The sequence below is a fragment of the Panthera tigris genome, chromosome A2, assembly GCF_018350195.1.
Source record: "Panthera tigris isolate Pti1 chromosome A2, P.tigris_Pti1_mat1.1, whole genome shotgun sequence".
NCBI lineage: Eukaryota > Metazoa > Chordata > Mammalia > Carnivora > Felidae > Panthera > Panthera tigris.
Window position 1 is genome coordinate 81,556,809 of NC_056661.1, and position 26,520 is coordinate 81,583,328.

At 36.9% G+C, this 26,520-nt stretch overlaps 1 protein-coding gene and 1 pseudogene across 3 annotated transcripts in view; both read left to right on the forward strand.

Moving 5' to 3' along the window:
• PHTF2 (putative homeodomain transcription factor 2) overlaps positions 1-26,520 on the forward strand; it is a 126,263-nt gene that overhangs the window by 50,301 nt on the left and 49,442 nt on the right. For all 3 annotated transcript variants that reach the window (XM_042965212.1, XM_042965230.1, XM_042965221.1), the window contains exon 3: positions 19,336-19,392. In XM_042965212.1, coding sequence (XP_042821146.1) covers positions 19,336-19,392 — 57 coding nt within the window. The remainder of the gene's footprint in view (positions 1-19,335; positions 19,393-26,520) is intronic.
• Positions 17,929-18,811, forward strand: LOC102967893 (annotated as a pseudogene).

Consider the following 26,520-nt stretch of genomic DNA (forward strand, 5'->3'; position numbering starts at 1 on the left):
ATTTGTTTTATTTTTTTTTTAAGTGCTCCAGTCACTATATAAATGGCCTGCCCAGATGTTCAGTCTGCTTACAGCCTTGCCTTTAAAAAACATTCTCAGGGCACCTGGGTGGCTCAGTCGATTAAATGTCCAACTCTTGGTTTCAGCTCAGGTCATGATCTCATGGTTCATGAGTTCAGGCCCAGCATCGGGCTCCACATTGCTGGTGCCGAGCCTATTTGGGATTCTCTCTCTCTCCTTCTCTCTCTGTTCCTCCCCCACTCACTTGCACTCTCTCTCTCTCTCCCTCTCAAAATAAATAAATAAACTTAAAAAAAAATTCTCATTCTCACCCTTTATTATTGTAGCAATTACCTGGTCATCCAAGCAAAAATTATCTATTTAATAATTTCAATTATTTGAAATGTCACGTAATTTTAATTTTTATTTGAAAATTTGCATATTTTCAAATAAACCTTAAAATTCCAAATAATGCAAATTTAGCAACTATTTGTACAGCATAGACAATTTTTAAATATTTTTTTAAAGTTTGTTTAGTTTTAGTGATCTCTATACCCAGTGTGGGGCTTGAACTCATGACCCTGAGATCAAGAGTCACACACTCCTCCAACTGAGCCAACAGTTTCTTTATATTGACAACTTATTTTCTCAGTTGCAATGAACTGTAATTTACACCACATAGCGTTTAAATATCTCAAATCCTTTGGGAAGTAAATCTTACCAATATGCAAATGAATGTTAGGCCAAGATTAACATTAATTAATAATAATCTAGCATAGGCACCAAAAAAAAAAACAAAAACAAAAAACAGAAGTAGTCTTCTGGATAGAGAGGAATAGCCTGCTAGGAGTCAAAACTTGATGAAAAAGTTTTTTCATTCCAAATTCCCCTAAGATCTAAGGCCTGTGTGTGTGTGTGTGTGTGTGTGTGTGTGTGTGTTTATCACTTTAAATGTTTGTCATGTTAAAGAAATCTTACAGAAATATAGCTATTTCTTCTTTTACAAAACAGCTTTATTGATATATAAATAAATGCCATAAAATTCGGTTGTTTTAAGTATCTAACTCACTAATTCTTACTAAATTTATAGAGTTGTGCAGCCATTACCACAATCTAATTTCAGAACATTTCCATCATTCTAAAAAGAAACTTCTTTCTTGTTTGTAGTCACTCATTCCCACCTTGAGGCAGCCACTAGTCTACTTTTTGTCTCTATAGATTTGCCTCTTTTGTACATTTTATATAAATGGAATGATACTATACATGGTCTTTTGTGTCTGGCTTCTTAACATGATGATTCTGAATTTCACCCAAGTTGTAGCATGTTTGAGTACTTCTTTTTTTTTAATTTTTTTATTGCCGAGTAGAATCCCATTGTGCCACATTTTTTTATCTGTTCACAATCAATGGACATTTGCATTGTTTCCACTTTTTGACTAATATGAATAATGCAGACATAAACAATTATGTACAGATCTTTGTACGGACATTGAGTTTCATTTCTCTTGGGTAAATAAGTAGGAGTGGAATTATCAGGTCATCACTGTCAAATTATTTTCCAGAGTGGCTGCTTCATTTAACAGTCCCACAATATATGAGGATTTTAATTTCTCCACATCCTTGCCAACATGTTATTGTCTGTCCTTTTGATTTATGGCCACGTTAGTAGGTGTGAAGTAGTGTCTCTGTGGTTTAATTTGCCTGGCTACTTCTTTTCATTAATTGTTTATTGTCTATATTGAATGACATTTCTATAGCTTTGGAAATCCTGCAAGAGACTTAAACTGGCATGGTCCTTGCCATGTGAAGTATTGGTTTCCTCGAAGATTCTGACTGTATCCTGTAAAATAAAGTCTTTGAATTGTGATTTAAAATTTAGGCCTTTTCAGGTAAAATCAAAAGGAAAAGAGATTAATTACTTGTCACACAAAAAATAATCAATCTTAGCTGATTGGCATATTACTGGTCATTTCCTGCTTTAACTCTGCTATTACTAGTTGAGTTGTAGGAGGTTTTTTGGGGTTTTTTTGTTTGTTTTTTTGTTTTTGTCTTGATCTTACCTATTATCATGAACTATTATTCCATTTTCCTCAAAGTGTGATGATAATTGATGAAGTAGTCCTGGAATTTTCTTTCCCTTTTCTGGACCATCTAAGAAAACATGTCAAATAATAGATGTCAGTCGGCAAAAAAATATTTTCATTTTTTTCATCATTGTAGGTTGGGCAATAAAAGGTGTAAAATAAATATTTAATCTACAGTTTGATGCAGTAAGACATTTATGGAATTTTCCTTTTGGTTTTATTAGACTGATGAAACCCTGTTTAAGGAATTTACAAGGTGGGCTGAACTTTAAAACAAGTTGCATTTTTGTGTTAAAGCATGCCCAATACCTGTTATAGTTAAACAGTATAGGTGAGAGGACAATATAAATATATATTCATTTTAAGGAAATGTTTCTTTTTGTTCTTCCCCCTCAGTCTACCTGAAGTGCCTTGGTGGGAACTTTTCCCACTCTTCCAGGATGGCATTTAGCCTATTCTTTGCAAAAGAAGTAATAATATTGGACTTTTAATTATAATCATGAATACAAAGAAAAAGTGATAGCTGTTCTTGGGTGTGTGGTTATTAAAAAAACAAGTCTTGGCAAGTTGAAGGATGGATATGTCTGAAATAGGTGATGTATTTACTTAATTCTTTTCTAAAAAAAATATTTGAAATGGTTTCTGCTATTAAGGCATAGCAGTTTCTACAGACTGCTATTATTTTGAGAAAAGACAATTAAGATTTATCTTAGGAAGGTAAGACTGCGTAATGGCCAGCCAGCCAATGGGCAACTGTGTCTGTAGATGGGGTCCAAATTCTATGTCTTAAAAGCTGTCCGACCATGGGCAAGTTGTTTCAATCTCTCTGAGACTCAATTTTTTTATCTTTAAAATTGGAGTGAAAATGTTGACTTATGAATAGTTTGTAAGAAAGTTCTAGCACAGTATCTGAGAGCTTTTGAAGTAAACATTATGTTGACTCAATTTGTATTTGTACCACACATGGATACACTGTGAGTCTTATAACTTAAAAATCAATCAGGAAAAAAAACAAAACAAAAAATAAGGCCCTTGGAGCCAGCGCATCTTGTGTTTGAATCTGGTTTGGTCATTTGCTGTCTTTCTGACTTTGGGCAAGTTATAGAACTTCTCTATCTCTGTTCAGCTTTCTTTAAAATTGGAACACTATCTGGGGCTCCTGGGTGGCTCAGTCGGTGAAGCAGCCGACTTCGGCTTAGGTCATGATCTCTCGGTCCGTGAGTTCGAGCCCCGCATCGGGCTCTGTGCTGACAGCTCAGAGCCTGGAGCCTGCTTCAGATTCTGTGTCTCCCTCTCTCTCTGACCCTCCCCCCGTTCATGCTCTGTCTCTCTCTGTCTCAAAAATAAAATAAACGTTAAAAAAAAAAATTGGAACACTATCTATTTCAAGGATTGTTATGAGAATCGAATGACATTGTGTAAGTAAAGTAGTTGGCCCAGAGCTTCCTCTGTCATGGTTGTTGTGCTGGTTGAATAACAACAGGTGGTATTTATTGAACAGTTACTGTGTGCTGCACACTTTCCTAAGTCTTTACATGCATTTAGTCATCACAGCAACCCCATGAAATAGGCATTACACTCGTACATACACTGACTAGCTTGGTTTTGGTCATTATTATTTAACTGAGTTAATTAATTTTTATAAATGCATATTTGGCTAAGAGAATTGTGACCTTTGTTGTCAGTGAAAGCCCTTTCTTGGACTAGGTGGGAGGATGAAGTTCATGTCTTTTTGAAGTTTTTTTCCCCTTAAGTTTGACATATAAATATGAACAGCGCTGTTAGTGGTAAAATCAAGAGAGAATAAAGTTTGTTATTTGGTCTTCCACTGTGTTTCAATGATTTAGAAGCTAAAGAACTGAAACCTTATTTTTTTTAACTAACCTGTTTGTTTTAAGTAGTAAATAGCTTTTAAAAAGCCATTTTAATTCGTTTTAATAATTATTTTAACTATTTTTAATAAAATTACATTTTTATTTAATAAACGAATTGTTGAGATAACACTTAATGAAAAGCCCAGATAATTATTAATTAAATTAAACTTTAAGGGTTTGTCTATATAAAAGGTTTAAAACCTGGGGAGATGTGTTACAAGTTTGTTAAATAGAACTTTAGTATTTACCCTGGATAATGTGTCTTGACCCTCTGCTTAATTGATGAAGTAAGGCATATTTGAATTATTTCATGTGATTAATATAAAAACCAGTGATGATCTTTTTTCTGTCATTAGCGGGGTCTGCACAATTCATGATGCAAGGTTTGGTTAAGTAGAAAAGCAGAAGTTAAACGGTCTTTGCCAAGATGACTTCTTGGGAAAGGTTATTAATTGGGCAGTACCTTGATTAATAAATCTACTGAGAATGTACTGCCATGTACCAGCAAGTTGGAAAATAAACAATCTTTGTAAATTATGCAGAGTGGTGTTGGTTTGCATTAGCAGCAATGTTCTCATTAAAGTTGGGCCAGGAAAAAACACCACTGTGTTCTGCTTCTACTTTTCACTACGCATGTAAACTACGCCAACAGCAACAGCCAACACCTGGGAAAGAAAGGCAAACCAGCCCTATGTTGGGCCCCTTAGCAGCAGAATTTCTAGCAACTTGTCTGTAGGACTTTGTTGTTTAATTTTATTCTCCTCTATTAGCCATCCAAGTGTTTCTCTTGATGATCTGACGTTTGAATCGGGAGAGAATCTGATTGGCTCAGCTTGGGTCAGCTCTCTAGCTTTGGATTACCGTGGAGAAGGGTTTCTTGCAGGATCAAATAACAGTGACCTGGTCCTGGAGAGTGCCCCTCACACACAGTATAGCAGGTTCTTAGTTCTTTACGCTTAGTGATTTAATGATTTTACTTAAGTATACATGAGAGATAGGTATTGAATCAACTAAGTACTTGCTTTTTTTAATCTTAAAGAATTAGTTTCTTATTAAAGATGGGGCTTGGCATTTGAGGACCATTGAGGGACCCCTGAAATCTGCACTGTGTCTAGTAAATCTCACTGGCTCTGAGGGTTAATTTTAATCTCTTGAGAACTGAGGGGGAACAGAGAACAGGAGTCAGATGAGACAGTCCATGGCCAGTCCCTGCTGGTTGCTATAGAGGCCAAAAAGCTGATGATGGCCTTCTCTCCTTGGCTCCCAGAACTTGGAGTTCTCCCAGTTCTACCATGTAGCCGTTTATTGGGCTCCCTTCCCTCCATTGCCTCCCTTTCCTGTGTGAACCATTTGAATTCCTTCCCTTACCACCTAATGCAATTTAAGTTACCCTTCTGCCACAAGAGTCCCTTATGGAATGTTGTTTTCTGGGGTAGTATATATTTTAGCATTTTGGTTCTTTAACCCATTTTTCCCCTTTATATCCTAGCTAGGATATTGGTGTCTGTCTGCCCTTTTATAGTACTCAACTTTGACAGTTTTATTGTTAAGGTATAACTTTTTTTTTTTTAACTTTTTCTTTTTTTATTAAGGTAGAACTTATTAGGTGAAATTTCCATTCTGTAACTCATAGGAAAAACCTTATTTATTTTCACAGTGAGACTTAATTAAATTGATTTTGTGCAGTGGCAATTCCTTTCTTAACAACTTGCCCCTCTTAACAGTATTTTTCCATGAGAAAATGTGTTCAAGAGCATCTAGTCCAGTGCCTAACAGTTGTTATTACTGTGATTAGCTTTCATTTTCTCTTGATGTTTTTAAATGAGATTTTATTATGATTTAAAAGTTATACATGTCTATCATAGGAAAATTGGAAAATGCAGGTAAACATAGTAAAATCACACAATTGCCCTACTGTTAACCTTGTGAAATTTCCCCCAAAAATATTAGGATCATATTGTATCTAGTTTTTCTATTATCCTGTTTTCATGTAACATACCAAAAGTATTTTCTCACATTACTGAATATCCTTTTACTTTTTAAAGTTTATTTATTTATTTTGAGAGAGAGAGCGAGCGAAAGAGAGAGTACACATGTGATTGGGGGATGGACAGAAAGGGAGAGAGAAAGAATCCCAAGCAGGTTCCCCACACTGTCAGCGCAGTGAGAACTCACGAACCGTGAAATCCTGGCCTGAGCCAAAATCAATAGTCAGATGCTTAACTGACTGAGCCACCCAGGTGCCCCTGAATAACCTTTAAAACATAATTTTAATGAGCATAATATTCTATTGTATAAATATGCCGTAATTTATTTTTTAAGCCTTTCCCCTGACTACATATAGCATTCACGTCGTTGAGATAATCTCTTACTGGGACGCCTGGGTGTCTCAGTTGATTGAGCGTCTGGCTTCAGCTCAGGTCCTGATCTCACAGTTCGTGGGTTTGAGCCCCACATCAGGCTCTGTGCTGACAGCTTGGAGAGCTTGCTTTGGATTCTGTCTCTCTCTCTTTCACTGCCCCTCCCCCACTTGTGCTCTGTCTCTTCTTTCTCTCAAAAATAAACAAACGTTTTTTTAAAATTTTAAAAAGTAAACTCTTATTTCCTTTTTTTTAAAGGTGTTTTTTTTTTAAGTTTATTCATTTATTTTTGAGAGAGAGAGAGAGAGAACAGGGGAAGGGCAGACAGAGAGGGAGACAGGGAGAATCCCGAGCAGGCTCCACACCAGCAGCGCTGAGCCTGATGTAGGGCTCAAACTCACAAACCCTGAGATCATGACCTGAGCCGAAACCAAGAGTCAGATGCTCAACTGACTGAGCCACCCAGGTACTCCTCTCTTATTTCTTTAATAGGTTTTTTATAGGTAGAGATTTCTGAATAAACACAGTGAACATTTTCAGTCTATTGAGCCCTCAGTCTCCACATATGTAACCAGTCTCCCATTGTAGCTGCCATCTCATTCTGTATATGGATACCTTTCTCATCCCATTCAAACTTTTTATTGTAGACCTCTTTATCTTTCTTGGGCTCTGACACCCCACATTAGGATAGATGTTCTCCAAGTGAGGATCTTCCTCACCCTGCATGGGTTTTAACACCCTGTCTGTGCTGGGTAACCCCAAAATATGGTCATCTTCATGACCCTGCTCAGGCTCTGAGTTCCCTGACACCACAAAGCCCCTGCTCTACACCCCACTTGGGCTGGTACCCCACACCTAGCCACACCTGTGTGTTAGACCTGGCTTTGGGCTCCCAGGGCTCTGCCCTATTTAATGATGTTGACACTGAATTGTTCAGGAAAGGCATGGGGAAAGGGAAATGATGCCATACCGTTTGAAGACTTACTGAGGGGTGTTGCCAGGTGATAGCATCATGCCTGGCGTACTGTAGGTATTTGGTGGCAGGGTGTGCATACGTGTGTTTAATTCTTCCCCTCCTGATCCTGGAGTGTTGAGTCTTGGTGGTAAAAGGAATGATTGCTGTTTACCTTTTTTATTGACCCCCATTTTCCAAACTCCAAGCGTCTATATCTTGGCTAATGACTTTGCCTACTATTTAAATGAGATCAAGATTATTTGAGATGAACATGTTTAACTGCCTAACCACCTCAGAACATTTCAATATTTTCAGCTCTTCTTATTTTACCTTCTTTCTTGAAACTCTTTCCTCTTTTGGCTTTTATTATAGTGTATTGTCCCACTTTTCTTCTTGCCTGACTAATTTTTCTAAATCTCCTTACCTGACTTTGATACGTCTACCCCCCCAGCTGGATATTTATCTTTCTTAATATTTTGTTATTGATCTCCTTAAGCCATTCTGTTTCCCTAGATTATTATTAGCCATAAATTGTCCCAACACCTAGGTTTTGCTGCTGAATTCTGGATTTTATTTTTAGTTTATTTTTATTATTTTTTTAATATTTATTTTTGAGAGAGAGAGAGAGAGACAGAGACAAAGCATGGGCAGGGGAGGGGCAGAGACAGAGGGAAACATAGAATCTGAAGCAGGCTCCAGGCTCTGAGCTGTTAGCATAGCGCCCCACTCGGGGCTCAAACTCACAAACTGTGAGATCATGACCTGAGCCAAAGTCGGACACTTAACTGACTGAGCCACCCAGGTGCCCCCTGAGTTCTGGATTTTATACCTTCCCAACTCTAGCTCAGATTTTATACTGACTCTAGCCATAATTCCTAGTAGGTTTATAGCTCCCAACAGTGTTTTTTTTTTTTTATTCTTTTTCTTCTCTTTGCTATTCTTTTATTTCCTTTTTAAATGTTTATTTATTTTGAGAGAGAGAGAGTGTGCAAGCAGGGTGAGGGGCAGAGAGAGAGGAGAGAGAGAATCCTAAGCAGGCTCCATGCTTGGGGAGTGAGATCATGACTTGTGTTGAAATTGAGAGTCAGATGTTTAACCAACTGAGCGACCCAGGCACCCCTGCCCCCAATTTTTTTAAACATGGGAGAGGGAGAAAGAGAGAGAGAGAACATTTTAAGCAGGCTTCACATCCCGCACGGAATCTTTTGTGGGGCTCTATCTCCCTGCCATGAGATCATGACCTGAACCAAAATCAAGAGTTGAAAGCTTAACTGACTGAGTTACCCATCCCGTAAGTTTCCTGTTGTACATTTTACCTTACAAATACTGCTATTTTTCAGACTATCTCTCATTTGTGTATAGTACAATAGTACTTACTTGATTATGCTTTGAATTATAACTAATTCTCTGAGTATTTTTCTTTGGATTTGTAACTTCTTCGAGGCAAGTTCTACTATAATCATTTCTTTTTGTTGAATTAATGAACACTCTTAAAGACATTTTTTCTAAACTTGAGTCAGTGTTTTACTGTATCAGTAACTGGTTTTCCCTAGGCAATAGGAAATTGGTCATGATTTGATTATATGTATGTGGCCTGTAATACACTATTCTTAGGGTTAATGCAGGAAAGGGTGTGATTTTAAGATGATGCATAAATTGACAAAATATGTGGGAAGATTTTAAATAGCTTTAACTACTATTATAATGAATAGAATCTTTGCTAATTACCTAGATTCTAGCATCTCCAGATGAGAATGTGTTTTCGGACTTTGATGTTTACGTCTGAATGTCAGAGGCTACCTAGAAATGTATTTCATAATTGATTGGATTCTAGAAATCTGTTTTCTTTCTTGAAAAGTTGTATTCTCCCCCCCACCAAAGATTTTAATCTTTTTAAAAGTTTTATTTTTTTATTTGCTTTTCTACTCAAGCAGCTTTTCTTTACTGTACTTAAACTATTAATTATATGATTCTGCTAATAACTAATAGCAGAAGAAATAAAGGACAGTTGAAGCAAAGGTTACAAAGAAACTCTTTGCTTATAATTATTCATATTTATTCCATGATTTAGAATTCTTTCCCCAATTAAGATATCTTAACTCTGAATACTTACCCATGTCTTCCCTTTCCCAAATAACACTAGAATTGTGGTGAAATATTTTAATGATTGGATTTAAAGACTTCTGTGATTTGGCTTTTCATGTTTTTTAGAGCTCTAAGAAAAGGTTGATTCAGAAGAATTAAAGATTTGGTAAAAAATTTGGTACTTGTTTTACATTTGGAAGGGTTACTAGCTCTTTCCATATCCTCAGACCACACCTTTTTGTCTGACATCATCCTCATTCATAGTTCATATTGTGTAATTAAATGATTCAACTTCCTCATATTTCCTCATTATTAAAGTCACCTGAGTGTCTGACCTCTCTAGGTATTGGGGGCGGGGGGGGGGGGGGCAGTGCATGTGCACGCATGCAGTGGGCAATCAGAAACATTGGCAGTATCTTGATTAAAATAGGACATTGTGGGGGCACCTGGGTGGCTCAGTCAGTTAAACGTCCAACTTCAGCTCAGCTCATAATCTCACTTTTTGTGAGTTCTAGCCCTGCATCAGGCTCTGTGCTGACAGCTCTCTCTCTGACCCTCCCCGACTGGCATGTGTACGCTCTCTCTCTCTCTCTCTCTCTCTTAAAAATAAACATTAAAAAAATAGGACATTGTGAAGAATTAAGAGAATAGAACAAGAGAGCACGAAAATGGAGAAGTAATGGGAATTGCTGCGCAATATAGTAGATTAGAAACAAGGTTCTTCAGGAGCAGTTATAAAGACTCAGAGATAGGGGCGTTTGGGTGGCTCAGTTGGTTGAGTGTCCAATTTCAGCTCAGGTCATAATCACACAGTTCCTGGGTTTGAGCCCTGTGTTGGGCTCTGTGCTGACAATTCAAAGCCTGGAACCTGCTTCACATTCTGTGTCTCCCTCTGTCTCTGCCCCTCCCCCACTCGCGCGCGCGCGCGCGCGCGCGCGCGCGCTCTCTCTCTCTCTCTCTCTCTCTCCGTCAACAATAAATAAACATTAAAAAAAGAGAGAGAGAGAGAGAGATATTGCCAGGCATTCAGTAAAGAAATTTGTTTGAAAGTCAGTAGTTATGATCAAAGAACGGTGAAAACCTATTTGATAAGCCCTGAAAGCTATACTTGGAAATTAAAAGTTATAAGAAGTCTAAAAAATCAGTTTCTACTAATACCAGGTATGGATTTATCTCAAGGTTAATCAACAATTCTGATGGAAGTGGCCCTAATCGTTTTGTTAGTATGGTTTAGTGATATGAGCACAAGTATTAAGTCTAATTTCAGAATGTCCGTAGTAATTTTAATTTTGTTATATTGCTCAATGCTTCAATTTATTTTTTACCAAATTTATGAAAATGCAAGTTATATATAGTTTAGATATCTGGGCAGATTAGATTGTGAGTGTTGACAGCCCTGTTTTAATTTATAAGTTGTAAACAATTCTTTAAAAAGTGTAACATTGACTTTTTAATTGTCAAAATGACATTTATCTCCACAGCTTATTTCTGCTTTATTCTTTGTTCCTTTTGCCCAGGCATTTATAGCTACTTTTATTGGTTCTTTCTTTTTTCATAGTTGTAATGAGTCTTTTCTCCCCACATACTCATACATTAAAAAATTATGGCCATCCAAATCCTCATTAGTGAATATAAATATTGTTATAAATTAATTTAAGTATAGTTCCACCTTATCAATTTAAAAATGAGATATTGAAGCCTAGAGAAATTGATTTACCAAGAAAGGAAAGAACTAATATTTAAGGAGCACCAACTATATACCAGACACTCTTTTTACATTCTAGTTCTGTGAAGTATGTTTTGTTGTCCCCATTTTACAGATGTTCAGAGGTCAAGAAACTTGCCAAGACCATAAGACTTGTCATGGTGGAGGCAGGATGATAATCCACTTCTGGTGCACAGTCTGGGGTCCTTGCTACTCCTGTCAGCAAACATTAAAAGTCAATCAGCTAAGGCAGTGAGAGAACAAAGGATTAAAAACAAACACTCCAAATATAACAAAGGGTATTTTCTGATTGATAATTTTGTTTTTATTAAAAAAAAAAAGACTCAAAGGTAAAAATTATCTTTGGTTGTGTAGCTATTTAAATCACTATTGGGGCACCTGAATAGCTCAGTTCGTTAAGTGTCTGACTCTTGATTTCAGTTCAGGTCATGATCTCATGGTTTGTTAGATCAAGTCCTGGGTCAGGCTCCATGCTCATGGCAAGGAGTCTGCTTGGGATTCTCTTCTCTTCTCTTCTCTTCTCTTCTCTTCTCTTCTCTTCTCTTCTCTTCTCTTCTCTCCTCTCCTCTCCTCTCCTCTCCTCTCCTCTCCTCTCCTCTCCTCTCCTCTCCTCTCTCTCTCCCCCTCCCCTGCTCTCTCTCTCTTCCTCTCTCTCTCTCTAAATAAGTAAACATTAAAAAAAAAATAAATCCCTATTAAAATATGAGACTTGTAGGTATAAAAGCAACATGACCTTTACCTATTTGGGTCTTCTAGTTGATGATGTATGTACAAAAATATAGTCACAGAAAAAACTAGAATATATTTACTATCAGTATAGAGATGGAAAGAACCACGAAGGTCACAGGCATCTTTCCTTTTATTTTCTTTTTGAGAAGTGGTCTCAAGAGATTCTTTAGCTTCTTGCCCTGAGGGTATCCTTGTCATGTTCTTAACACACACACACACACACACACACACACACACACACACACACACAATGGAGTACTACGTGGCAATGAGAAAGAATGAAATATGGCCATTTGTAGCAACGTGGATGGAACTGGAGAGTGTGATGCTAAGTAAAATAAGCCATACAGAGAAAGACAGATACCATATGTTGTCACTCTTATGTGGATCCTGAGAAACTTAACAGAAACCCATGGGGGAGGGGAAGGGAAAAAAAAATGAGGTTAGAGTGGGAGAGAGCCAAAGCATAAGAGACTCTTAAAAACTGAGAACAAACTGAGGGTTGATGGTGGGGGTGGGTGGGAGGGAGGGAAGGGTTGGTGATGGGCATTGAGGAGGGCTTCTTTTAGGATGAGCACTGGGTGTTGTATGGAAACCAATTTGACAATAAATTTCATATATTAACACACACACACACACACACGCACACACACTTTTGCTATCAAAGGTTCATTTGTCCTGGCACATGATTGGCCTCTGATTAAGTTTATTGAGTGGACCAAACTCAGAAGGGATTTGGGTTCTGTGTTAACTTTTTGAATTAAATTTGATGTTTGTGAGAATTAATAGGTTGCTTTTCAGAGTTTTTGAAATGAGATTCCAAAAACCGAAACTGAGCATGATAGAAGTAGGAAAAAGTAGGACTTTGATATATAGTATTATGGTGTATCTGTTCATTTTCTAAGGAAAGGAGGTGCTTAAAATATGTGTGCAAATCTGGGCCTCCATTTGCCCTGCTTATGTCTATTTGTTAACTCTAAATCTTTTATCTAAGCACTTAATCTAATTAAACTATTGGTAACTACCTTTTTGAAGCAAGACACCTTCTCTTTAGTCTCTTGATATTTGAGCCACTGCCATTCTGAATGTGATGACCTAAGGGGTAATCAGATCACCTAAGAGTAGCTTTTCAAATTGTTTTTCAAACATTTCTTTTCTAGAATTCCTTAGTGATGTGTGTTTCCCATTTCATCATCATCTAGGTTTTAACATTTGTACTCTTGATACCATCATATTCATTACAATTTTTTTTTTCCCTTAGAAGCCAGAGCTGATTCTGGCAGACACCTAGACAACGATACTCTTTTTCTCCACCCACCAATCCTCCCCTTCCTTATCCCTGTCTATCCCTGACTTCCCCTCATTGTCCTCCCCTCTTTTTCTCCTTCTCCATTTTGTTTTGTTTCAGTGTACAGGAAGATAAAAAAATTAGATTGATGATAGGTAGAGGTAGGTGATTCCCTGTAGACATACTATTTAGTGGTAGAAACATTAATTTCTTAGTTACTTCAAATTACTTTGGGTTAGAATCTTACTTTACAAAAGTAGTACATATCTATTATGAGGGGGAATATGATGTAAAGAAAAAAATAAAAGTATTCTCCTATACTTCTTTTAGATAATCTCTATTAATAATGGCTTTCATGTATCTTTCTAAATATCTACTATATATATTTAGGGATATACTTAATGTAACATTAGCCACATTAGTTTCAGATTTATAACATGTACATTTTCTTTTTATTTTCTTTTTAAATTTTTTTTTAACATTTATTTATTTTTGAGAGACAGAGAGAGAGAGAACATGAGCAGGGGAGGGGGAGAGAGAGAGGGAGATTCAGAATTCAAAGTAGGCTCCAGGCTCTGAGCTGTCAGCACAGAGCCCAACGCAGGGCTCGAACCCACAAACCGTGAGATCATGACCTGAATTGAAGTCAGACGCTTAACTGACTGAGCCACCCAGGCACCCTACATTTTCATTTTATGATAGTCTTCTGTAGGTCAGAAAGTATATATAGTATTCATTTGATTCAATTTTAATTCACTTGATATTACTATAGTATCTCAATTTCTTCTTTTTTTAATCAGTCAACCTCTGTAAAGGCTCAAAGTTTATCAAAATAGGAGGAAAGAAAATAATACTAGAAGTAATAGATGAGAACACGGATACTAGAGATGGAGAAGACAGGAAATGAAGACATTTGCATCTTATGACTTCAATCTTAGTAATTGGAGTGGTTAGCTATATGTTCTGCCAGGAGAGGTAATGCTCACAGTAATTAGGAATTAAAGCCTGTAGGAAGAAAGTTTAGAGCTCCCCTTACTGTCATGGGAAGTATTGTAACAAATCAATACAGGATTGCCAGACCTGTTGTTACAGACACAGAATGTTACAGATATAGAATGTTACAGATACAGAATGATTTGTAGAGGGCAAAGTGTTTGGTCTGGAACCAGGTGAGAAAAAAGCTAACTGTAGGTCAGCTCTGGTTGGGTAAGAGTACACCGGAGGCCTAGGTGTTCATGGAATCTGTGGGAGTAATAACCAGAGTGTTAATAAAATTGCTTATCATAGCCAGGCACCAGATAATGAACTTTCTTAATGGTTGCCTGCACATCAAATGTAAATCAGGATTTCAACGTAGTCTCTCATAATTTGAGAGAAAGTGTTTTTGCCTCCTTGAAATAGATGGTTGGTTATGAAGAATATTGTTTGAAAGCCATATAACTACTCATACATTAATTACGTTGGTATTTTGTAAGGTACCTTACAGAAGGTTGGTCTGTTTACCAACAAAGCATTATTTGTATGTATATCCCTTTGTTTCCATAGAATATGGGGCACTTTTCTAAACATCCAAACAGTGGAGGGCAGGGGAGAACAGAAAGGAAGTAACTGAAATTTGGAAGTAGCCAAAATATTACATAACATTCTTCTCTCAGTGGGAAAACATATTATCTTTTTTTTTTTTTAAGAACATATTATCTGATTAAATTTCTTTTCTGTTGGACAAATGCTACTGCTGAGATTCCTTTAACTTTTTGTATGGCATTTAAAAAATAATGTAATTTTTTTGTCCTGATCTTTTGCAGAGAACTATAATTGAACTCAGCTTTGTGACTTAATTTTATGTAGAAGAAATACAGAAACAACAACAACAGTTATTAAGGTTAGGTGACTTAGTCAAGTCTGCCAAGTGTTTGTGTGTAGAATAGAACCTTTGGAAAGTGTATTGAATTATTTGTTTTTTAATTTTGTTAGCATAGCTCTGCAGCTTATTCTTCATCCCTGACCCTAAGTCTTGAGAAGATGGTTCTTCTGTTTTTCAGTCTGAGTTTCACTTCTTTTCTTGCTCTGTGATGATTGACCATAAGATCATGTTTCTTTCAGGGGAAAAGCTTGAACTCAGCCACTGGGGTTCTGATTTATCGTGACAGATTGCAGCGTGGAATTAAATGAGGCTTTAGACCAGAAGGGGTCTTGAGAATTCCTTCCCTGCCCTTCTGGTATCCTGTCACCACCCTTATTTCACGATACTTCTGATGTGCTACACACATATCCCAAAAAACCAAGCAATTTTCAGACGCAATTAGGTCTGAATGTCTATTTAAGAGTAATTTGTTAATGGCATATGCATTGCTAAGCAGAGCCACGAACATCTAAAGCACCTGCATTTAGGTTCACAGCACCCTCACAATTTTTTTCAGAGAAGTAGTCTATTTGCTTATGTAACTAAAGGGTCCATTCTGGTGGTATTTTTTAAAACAAAAAATGTCTACTGCAAAGGAAAACTGATGTTTCCACTTGGATAGACATTTAATTGCTTGTAATTGAAAGTGATGCTTCTCTAGTTTTTTTGTTCTTTGTTTTAAGATCCCACATTCTGTTACAGTAAAAGTTGTTCTTCCTCTAACCCATTAAATCTTTGGGAGAAAAATGGACTCCCCAGTAAAATAAGCCATCTTTATCCTCTTTATATCCTTTTTATAGGAATATCCCTCACCACCACTGCCCTTTTTTTAGGATTACATGATGCTATTTACAAGTGCCTCAGCCTTCAAAAAGCTTTTCGCCTTTTAGCCACTGCTTCACCTCAAGATTTATTAGACTTTCCTAACCTTTTTAAGCCTGGAGCTACTGAGTACTGTACTGGGATTGTATCAAACCTAGTTAGGCCAACAATTAACATGTATTTCTGATTTGGTCTTTTGCATATACATTATTTTATCTTCCTGATTTTAAGATGGTGGGACATATATTTCCATGTCCATATTCTTGAGTCATCTTGAAATAAAAAATATAGTTCTTTTTAAAATTCTCTTTAGAATTTAGTACATTCTTTTGTACATGCAAACAAATACTGCCAATATAATCATTAAAACAAATTAGTGCCTATGGGGCGCCTGGGTGGAGCAGCCAGGTCACGATCTCGCGGTCCGTGAGTTTGAGCCCCGCGTCAGGCTCTGGGCTGATGGCTCGGAGCCTGGAGCCTGCTTCCGATTCTCTGTCTCCCTCTCTCTCTGACCCTCCCCCGTTCATGCTCTGTCTCTCTCTCTGTCCCAAAAATAAATTAAAAAAAAAAAAAATTAGTGCCTATTCCTTATTAGTTTTGGTTATTGTTTCACTAAAAAATATACAGTACCATTGAAATAGTTACACATTTTAAAGGTAAGTTTTGATTAATCCCAGTCATTCTGAATTATCAAGTTAGAGCAGAATTACTCTTGTGGAATCTATGTCCCCATACTTACCTCTTCTGATTTTAAAGAAGATGATTGTTTGATTGAATTCAGAATTTAAGAGGGTAAAGGACATCTGGTCACTGCAGGTCAGCTCTGCCACTAAGTCCAACCAGTTGGTTACTGATTATCTACCCTGCTTTAGAGACATTCATGGCAGATTCGGTTACATATAAGTGAGTTGTTCAGTCCATGTGGCTTGGTCTAGGTGTTCTAAGATTTTAATTTGCAGGGTATATTATATCACACAGTGATTTTAAAAATAAGAAAGGAGTCACAGGAAAGCAGTGAAAAAGAGAAAAGGATTTAAAGGACCAGAGAAATTAGTATGAATAAGATAATGTCTGAGAGAGAATAATCAAAATGAACGGCTCTTACAGAATCATGTAATCATTTTTTTTTTCAGAATCATGTAATCATTTTATTGTACCTCCTTCATGTCTGTCTTTAAACCATTCCTGTATTCTCGATTTCTCATTCCTTGAAACAAGATTTTTATTTGAGTGTTTATTTGTTTTGAGAGACAGACAGAGAGAGAGCGTGCGCATGTGTGCGTGCGAGCAGGGGGAGGGGCAGAGAGAGAGAGGGAGAGAGAACATCTCAAGCAGGCTCCGCCCCATCAGCACAGAGTCTGATGTGGGGCTGTATCCCACAAAATGTGAGATCGTGATCTGAGCCAAAATCAAGAGTGAGACACTTAACTGACTGAGCCACCCAGGCACCCCTTGAAACAAGATTTTTTTTTAATGTGTAAATAAGAGGACTTTTAGAATGATGTTGTGAGTCAGAAAGTGCTCTCTCCTGAATTTCCTCATAATATCTCTGCCTGTTTCTGGTATCCATTTCGTCTCTTAATTGTAATTATTTGAAATAATTTTAATTTCTCAGGATTCTAATTTTCAATCAATGCTAAAAGCGAAAATCCTTAGTTAAAACTATAAGTTATTGACCCATTTCAGTGTCCTGTTGGATATTGGGAACTAAGGGGAAACTTAGTTTCTTAGTATTTAGTTTCTTAATACTGAGATGGACCATAAGAGTGGTTTCTTCATGCTGCCCCGCTGAAGGTGTACTTCAGAGAACTTTCCAGCATCTGAGAATGATGGGCATAGAAGCTAAAAGGAATTCTACTACTTGATGTTTACCCTGTGTCTTCAATTGCTTTCAAGACTTTATTTTTCAGTTTAAACCGTAACCCACATGGTAATTGTGATCTACATGTTTATGAATTTTTAATTCTGTAAAACATTGACATTTTGTTCTTTAAAAATAACTCCATAAAGAATTTATTATTGGTAGTTTTTTCTTGAAGGTACTAGAGGTGTAGCAATTGTGTTTATTTAAAATAAAGATTCCCAGTGCCGCGCTAGTCTCAGTCTGGTGAAGCTTTTCCGTCGCTTGCAGAGATTCGCCGGGTCATGGTGCCAGCCTGACTGAGAAAGGGACGCTCCTGGGAGACGAATGAGGAACCACCTCCTCCTGCTGTTCAAGTACAGGGGCCTGGTCCACAAAAGAAAGAAAAGCAAAAGACAAGAATGGCTAAATTCGTCATCTGCCCAGCCCCTGCCACCCACTGCAGTGACATCCTGCGGCTGATCAAGGAACTGGCCAAATAAGAATATATGGAAGAGCAAGTAGCATTAACTGAAAAAGATCTATTAGAGGATGGTTTCGGAGAGCACCCTTTCTACCACTATCTGGTTGCAGAAGTGCCCAAGGAGCACCGGCTTCTGGAAGGACGCAGCGTTGTTGGTGTTGCCATGTACTAGTTTACGTATGACCTGCGGATTGGCACACTGTTGTATCTTGAGGATTTATTCATAATGAGTGATTACAGAGGCTTTGGCATAGGATCACAGATTCTGAAGAACCTAAGCCAGGTTGCGATGAAATGTCGCTGCAGCAGCGTGCACTTCTTGGTAGCAGAATGGAACGAACCATCTATCAATTTCTACAAAAGAAGAGGTGCTTCTCATCTGTACAGCAAAGAGGGATGGAGACCCTTCAAGATAGACAAAGAGTATTTGCTAAAAATGGCAGGAGAGGAGTGAGGAATGCTGATGCAGAAAATGACAGCTTCCATTCTATTTTAGATTAAATTCTCAACTGATCTTGCTTTCTATCCTGTTTGTGGTCAAATAATAGAATGAACACCCATTCCAAAGCTTTATTACCAGTGGCGTAGTTTGCATATTTGAAATGCAGTCTGTTTAAGATGGTAGTCTTGTATGCCGTTTGGAGTCTCCTTGAACATCTTTTGATAAACAACAAGATGGTGTGATCTTGATGTATATGAAAAAGACTTCATTCTTGTGAGTCATTTAAGTGTGTACAATGTACACACTGGTACTTAAGAGTTTCTGTTTTAATTTGTTTTTAATAAACTCCCCTTTGATTTAAAAATAAAATAAAAACATAAAAAGGTTCCCTAGAGTAGTGGTTCTCAAACTTTAGTAGTGTGTCTGAGTCATCTAGAGGAATTTTTAAAACACAGAGTGTTGGGTGCTATTAGTCATATTACTGATTCAGCAACCGTGGGATGAGGCCAGAGACTTTGCATTTCCAACAAGTTCCCAGGTGGTGCTAAAACTGCTGGTCCTGAAACCATACTTTGAGAGGCACTGAGTACAGTATTGATTGCAGAAGTCTGAGACAAAGCTGAATCTCATCTGTGCTGAATGAATGCTGAGTTGCTTGTAATGCAAGCAGAGTCATTCTACCTATTGGATGAGTACCAACGATGAGCATTTAATGCAGTGTCATATTTTATTTATTTTCATAGATTGGAGCATATGATCAACAAATATGGGAAAAATCTGTTGAGCAAAGAGAAATCAAGGTAACAAGTTTATTTCATTTTGTATATTCTAAAACATAGTTCTATAAGTTGATTATTAACCACATTTTAATTTATATCTTTCCATATACTTTTAATTAAAGTACTTTTAAATAACGAGATAAACTCCAAAGTTTTAAATAAAGAGGTAAACTCTTATGCTGGCATAATCATGTGTCTTTACCTCTGATGATTTATTTATTTATTGTTTTTGCTTTTTAGCATCTTTCTGTTCTTTTAAAATTTAATTTCTTATGATTATTTTTTTATCAGCTGTCTGTCTTCCCCTTTCACTTGTCACCTTATACTTCTAGTTTGCTTTTCCTCCCTTTTGATGCTGTCATTGCTCTGTACAGTTTATTAAACTGGTAAGTGTTTCAGGACTTTTCCCGCCTGAGTGATCCTGTCAAATGCCGCTCTGCTTCATTGAGATCTGCTTTTGGTGCTACTAACAAGAATGACTTGGACGCAAATAGTTTCGCTGAAAAGTTAGTTATTTTTTAAAAGAACTTAGGAAAATAAGGCATTAATTAAAGTGTTTTTGTGTTAGGTGGTTTTCATGTAATCACTTATGCTGATAAGACATTGTCATAGGCTCCTTGCTAGCATGAAAACTATTTTTTAACCAAATTTATTCTGTTTCTCAGCAGTTGCTCTTTTTTGATAATATTTATATTTTTCATTTGCATAGATAATACTAATCTGTGTGTTCCTGCACGAGCTAAATTTAATCTGAGCCCAGAGAATGTTACTTTAGCTGCTTGACATTTTCTATCTTGTATAGAAAGATGTATATTAGACTGGAAACCAGTTTTAATAGTTACTTAAAAAAAATCTCAGTGTTTAGACAATTTAGTCATCTATGATAAAGGGCAAGGTTCTTTGCCATTGGTCATTTTTAATCTTTAAACTTTTCATGAAGAATTAAAGTTGGTGTAAACACCTAGTATGTTAAATATAGGATTAAATCATGGGGACAAAAAGATGGAATGGATTTTATTTTTGTAGTAAGATACATAATTACAAATGTGATCAGTTCAGTTAGGCAAGGGAGGTGTAGGTCTGTGATGGGGAGTGCAGGGGGAGGCATCCCTGGGGAGGTTAAGAAAGACTGCATAGAGGAAGTGACTCATGAGCCGAGTTTGACAGACGTTAGGGAGAATGAGGAAAACATTCCAGACAGAATGGAGAGCATATGAAAATAAATATGCAAGAAGGAAGGAACATGACTGACTGAGGAATCCTCAAGAGCTTGGTTGATAATAGGGTGGATGGAGGAAGGAAATTGGAACGGTTAGGCACGAAACTAGAAAGGAAAATGGGAGTCAGATCATGGAGGGGCTTGACTGCCTTACCTGCCAAGTTTGAATATAATCTGGAATACAGTGAGGGAGACATGGATGGATTTTATTTTATTTTATTTTATTATTTTTTTAAAAAGAGAACTTTTTATAACTTTGATGTGCAGCAAATTCAGCAGCATACATTTAGCCCAGTTTGGTGGCCAATTCTTTAGCCTTTGCCTTTTCTAACTTGACAGTGTGAGCCACTGCCTTTGGACCCAGGACCCAGGATAGTGGATCTCCTCATCATATCTGTCATTGTAACTGGTCCTAATAGCTTCCACCTGCTTAGCCAGAGCTTCTTTGTCTTCCCAGTTAACCTGTGTGAAGGCAACAGTGGTGCAGATCTTCCTATGGACCAGACACCCTAGCCTGGCCTTTCCCTTGATGATGCAGTAGGGAACCCCCCTCTTGATGACACAGGGCAGGCAGGAAGACAACCAGCTCAGTGGGATCCACATGATTTGCAGTCACCACTGGCTGAGCTTTCTTATTTTCCACCAAGGTGGTGACAGTATTAACCCCAGCTCAAAGGACAAGCGACCTCTTAGAGGGGACATCACCTTTGCTGGCAGCTTTCTTCTCAGCCTAGGGCATCAGTCTCTGCTTCTTCTCTTGCTTTGTCTCTGTTGTGTGTCGGGGGTGGGGGTGGGCAGTATAAGTAGTTGAGCAGCTATTTGATGGTCGAGGGCCCGGGAGAGCTGGTTAATTGTGGGAGGCACTTTTAGACATTTATAGAGAATGGCCCTTTGCCATTACAGCTGGATGTAGTGGGGCCATTTAACAAAGCAGATGAGGTCTCTTTTGGTCTGGATATCCTGTCCAGTGCCAAAATTCTTGGGCCTTTTCTCACATAGGGGATTGACCACCTTCTTGACCTCCTGCTTCTGCATGACAGCAGGAGGGGGCGGGGGCAACTAGCCTCCCCTTAGCCTTTTTTCCTTTCAGCATCTTGGATGGCTGGAGCTGTGCTACTTTGATTTTTAAAAATTTTATTTGAGTATAGTTGACATGCACTGTTACATTAACTTAAGGTGCATCATATTTTAGTGACTTGGCAAATTCATATGTTGTGCTATGTTCACCACAAGTATAGCTACCATCTGTCCCATTGCATCACTGTTACAGTAGCACTGACTGTATTCCTTATGCTCTGCTTTTTATTCCCATGACTTACTCATTCCATACTGGAGGCCTGTATCTCCCTTTCCTCTTTACCTGTTTTGTCCAACTCTCCCTACTCCTTACCCCTGCCCCCCCCACCCCAGCAATCATTAGTTTGTTCTCTGCGTTTATAGGTCTGGTTCTGCTTTTTTATTCTTTTTTTTTTTTTTTTTTAAGATTCCATTTATAAGTAGAATCATATGGTATTTCCTTTTTTTAATTTAAAGTCAAGTTAGTTAACACATAGTGTAATAGTGGTTTCAAGAGTAGAATTTAATGATTCATCATTTACATATAACACCCACCCAGTGCTCATCCCAACAAGTGCCCTCCTTAATGCCTATCACCCATTTAACCCATCCCCCCCCCCACCTACCTCCCCACCAGCAACCCTGTTTGTTCTCTCTTATGGTTTGCCTCCCTATCTGTTTTTAGACATTGAAGGATTTTAAGCCGAAAAAGTTGCCTGATTAAATTTATGTTTTAGAAACTTGGCTTAGGCAGCACTGAGTGTGATGGGAAATACTACAAGAGGAGCAGATTTAAAATTGTGCTTTAGAAATATCCAGGTGGTACTTGAGAGAGAGATTTGGGAGTCCTTGGTATGAATGTGTGTATATCTAGGAATGTGTATATGTATGCTATGTGTATTATATAACATATCATATAATACAGCTATAGGAGTGAGGGGATTTCCATTGGATGATGAGAGGAAAAGGCTGAGAATAGAACACAGGGAAACATCAACATGTAATAGGTAAAGAGGGAGATATAAGTGGAGAGTAAGAGATCCATGACACAATAGTCTGGCAAGACTATCAGGAAAAGTAGGAATAGTCAAGCAAGTAATGAGCAGCATACAGGTTTAGTAAGATGCCTTGAAACCTCTTAAGCTGCTCAGTACAAATAACTGCATTCCTCATTTTTAGAACTATTTTAATGCCTAAGCAGAGGTTAGGGTAAAGGAGGGTTACTTATTTATTCCTTTGTGCACTGACAGGATGAACTTGGAGAAGACTAAGAACTATAACTTTTTTTCTGGAATATGTCTCCCTTTAAAGATAGTACTTTATAATTGAAGAATTAAAAATGGTATTAAAACTTACTCTTGTTATTTTGAATTAAATAAAGGGGCCAATTTGTTGACAAGTCTAAAATATTCCATTCTTGCTAAACATTTTAGTGGAGGCAAATTGTTTGTAGTGTAAAATAATTTTGCATTTACTCTAAGGAAGGTAGAGAAATAGCTGCTGTGTATTAATATAATATTTGATTTAAAGCACCTGGTGCTTCGAAAACATTGTACGGAATGTGTTGAGTTTGTCCTCTGTAATCGATTGTCTCTCTGTCATGGCAGTGAGCAGCAACTAAAGAAACCAAAGAAAGCCATAAAAGTAAATTCTTTGGAAATGTTTATTTTTTTAATTGAGACCTTTAGTTGATATTGCCAAAGTTTTTTGTAAGTTGCAGATTATTTTTTTCTTAAACATTTTAGAAATTATAACTGAAAACTTACATTTTCTGATCACCTTAACCCAAATTTAAAAGTTAATGTGGAATTTCTCCCAGCTTTACGGCTTACTAGAGTTTCAAAACTTCAATAAAAAGAACCATGCTATTTAAAGTCATTATAGAGGAAAAACAGGATGGGGAAAACTAAATAGGATTTCTGGAAAGTGAAACTGATGGTTACGTCCTTTGGTGGAGTCTAAGTATTATAATAGTTCCATGCATGGGAAGTCTGCATCATTGAACAGAAGTACTTTCTAAATTTAAGCAGCTGTTTTAAGCTTTTTGGCTCAACATTATCTGTGTGTACTTACAGATTTAAAAAAATTCAAAACTTCATATAATTTGTGTCATTGTACCTTAGGAAGGTACTATGAGAGTTTAAGTATTCAATAAAGAATATATTATTTGGATTCTTAGAGATTAATTATATTTCTAATACTTAGTTGTTTCTACTTTCTAGTTTGATCAGTAAACTAGAAAATCTTATTAATTAATTTTAATAAAAATTATTAACATCTTTTATTTTAAACTAACTTGGTTTTTATTTTTTGTTCATTTAAACTTTTGGTGGTCCATAATTATAGTTAGTACCTGAAAGCTATGCTATTTTGTTTGAATATAGTCTACTCTAAACCAATTAAAAATTTTTCCAACTTAAAATATCTACTTAATTAAAATCAGATTTTTTGAATGCTCACCTGTGGGTGCTAATATCTTTTATTTTTGTGATTGAAATAATTAATGTTAGAAGATTTATCAGTGAAATTTTTCTTTGTTTTTCTTTTTTTAACACTAAATAGTCTGATAGGTTACCTTGAAGGGGAGTTTTATCAAAACTGGCAATTATGCTATGATTCTACAATGTAGCTCAAAATAAATATTTTAATAAAATATAAAATAAGAAATGAACCACATAAAAAAGGTCAAGAAGAATGAATCTTGTGTTGTTGAAAAACAACATAATTGCAGAAATCAAGATAATTTACTGTTCCACTCAAAGGACTTTAAGTTCTTAAAACAATCTTTAGAAATTATAGGTACATAGCAGTAAATTAAGCTTCAGGTTTGCCATAAAACATTGGCAATAAGATTATTTTCAAATTATCAGGAAAATAATGTGTAAAAGAAGTAAATCAAAGTATGTTACTGTTTTCAAATTTGTTGGCACTAATAAAGATTAAATCTCAAACTTTTTTCTACATCTAGTGCTCTATTAAAGAAATTTTGTTTTTCCGTATGTGTATTGTTAGAATTGTTTTCCCAATTTGCAAAATGTTGGGAGTGATTTATAGTTCTGCTAGCCACTCGATCATGACGTTAGAATGGGAATACAGATGGAGTCAGTTCTCGTTATTTGCAGGAGTTGTGTAAAGTCACCACAAACACTGAACTAGCAGATACTGACCGTTGCTCCATCTCTAGTCACAACTCTTTTGTCAACCAATCAGTACTTATACTTGGTTTTTGTATGTTTCTGTTGAAAGGCATCTTATTTAATATATATTGTTGATTCACTAACACTGAACTCATGGCCAACGACAGTATGACTCATGTCCGAACAAAGCTTATGGAGCACATGTTTTCTCAGTGAGGCACCTCTCAGCCTTCTTATACTCACTTCAGCACTGTGCTTGAGGGCAATTTTAAACAACAAAAATACCAACAAGAAGCATAAAAAAAGCAAAAACCAGCACTTTGTGAAAACAGACTGTGAAAGGATGCATATTTACAGCATGAGAACTGAAATAAGAAGGCAGATTGTTGCCTTGTTTGACTTCAGATGGGAATGTGCACATTGGGTGACTCAAATTTTTTGCCAGTCTTACTTTATGCATGTCTGCAAATGACTGCAAAAGCACAGCAAGTATTGATTTGGGGTTACAAATAAATTCTGTGAGCAGGTAAATCTGCAAATACAGAATCTATGAATATGAAGATTGACTATATATATAAAATTACCATGGCTGTGTCTTCAGTCCTGACTCTTTTGTTTTTGTACCTGCCAGTGGTTTTCAGCTTCACATGGACAACTATTCGAAGGGGTTCTAAGGTTAATTGCTTCTTGATTTCAGGGTACATTTTTGATTTAAACATCTCCGTTAATTCTGAGCTCAAATAGTCTCCTTTTCTATGTTTCAGATGCAAACAGTACTTAACTAAACGATTACCTTACGGGTCATTGTTATTTGGATTAGGACCAAACAGAATTTATTACAAAGTTACCTGATTAACTGAATGAATAGTAAACAAATTACCTACACACTGTGTCATATTTCAGCACTTGACTCCTAAAGAATTTAGTCTAAGCTCTTCCAATTCTTAACATCCCTTTTTAAGTTATAAAGTGTGATTTTTTTTTTTTCAGTGATTTTGATCTCTGCCTCTGCTCCTGCTCCATACACTGATGGCAGAAACTTAATCTTAGTGTTCAGTAATTCTGGGTTTAAACTAATTCAATTCATGATTCCTGCTTTCCCTCCTCTTCCTCCTGGGCATGGCATCTAAGTTCTAAGGTGATTAGGTGGCATTGTGGTCTCATTGGTGGTTGGCATGTGAACGTAGTGGCGACCCTGAGATCTGCATCATCCTCTCCGGGTCTCAGCTAGTATCACCCCCACATGCTGGCATCTGCTGAGAAGTCTGCATCCCTGTCTGTCCCCAGCTTTGTGATCTTCTGCTTCCTGCAGCCACGCCCCCAACATCACACCTTGAGGGCTTTTCAGGGCCACTGCTCTCCCAGCCAGCCCCACCCAGTATACTCTCCTGTGCAGATCTGGGGCCAACACAGTCTCCTGGACCGTCTCAGGCTTTACATCCAAATTGAGTTCTGGTTGTGATAGTCTTTGTTTTAGAATTTTACTTTTAGTAATAAACAGACCTCACATGTTACACACATCCCTAAATGTATCCTTTTGGAAAGTAATAAAATTTATTACAATACTACAGTTATGTTCCAATGGTAACAAATATGTGATGTGTTATATTTTTGTCCAGTGTATTACTTACAGGGTTTTTTTAATTGAAATCTTTAGAATTTGATTATTTTCTGTTGTTCTGGATTTAAAAATATGTAAATTGAATTCTACTTTTTTATTGAGGTATAATTGACATA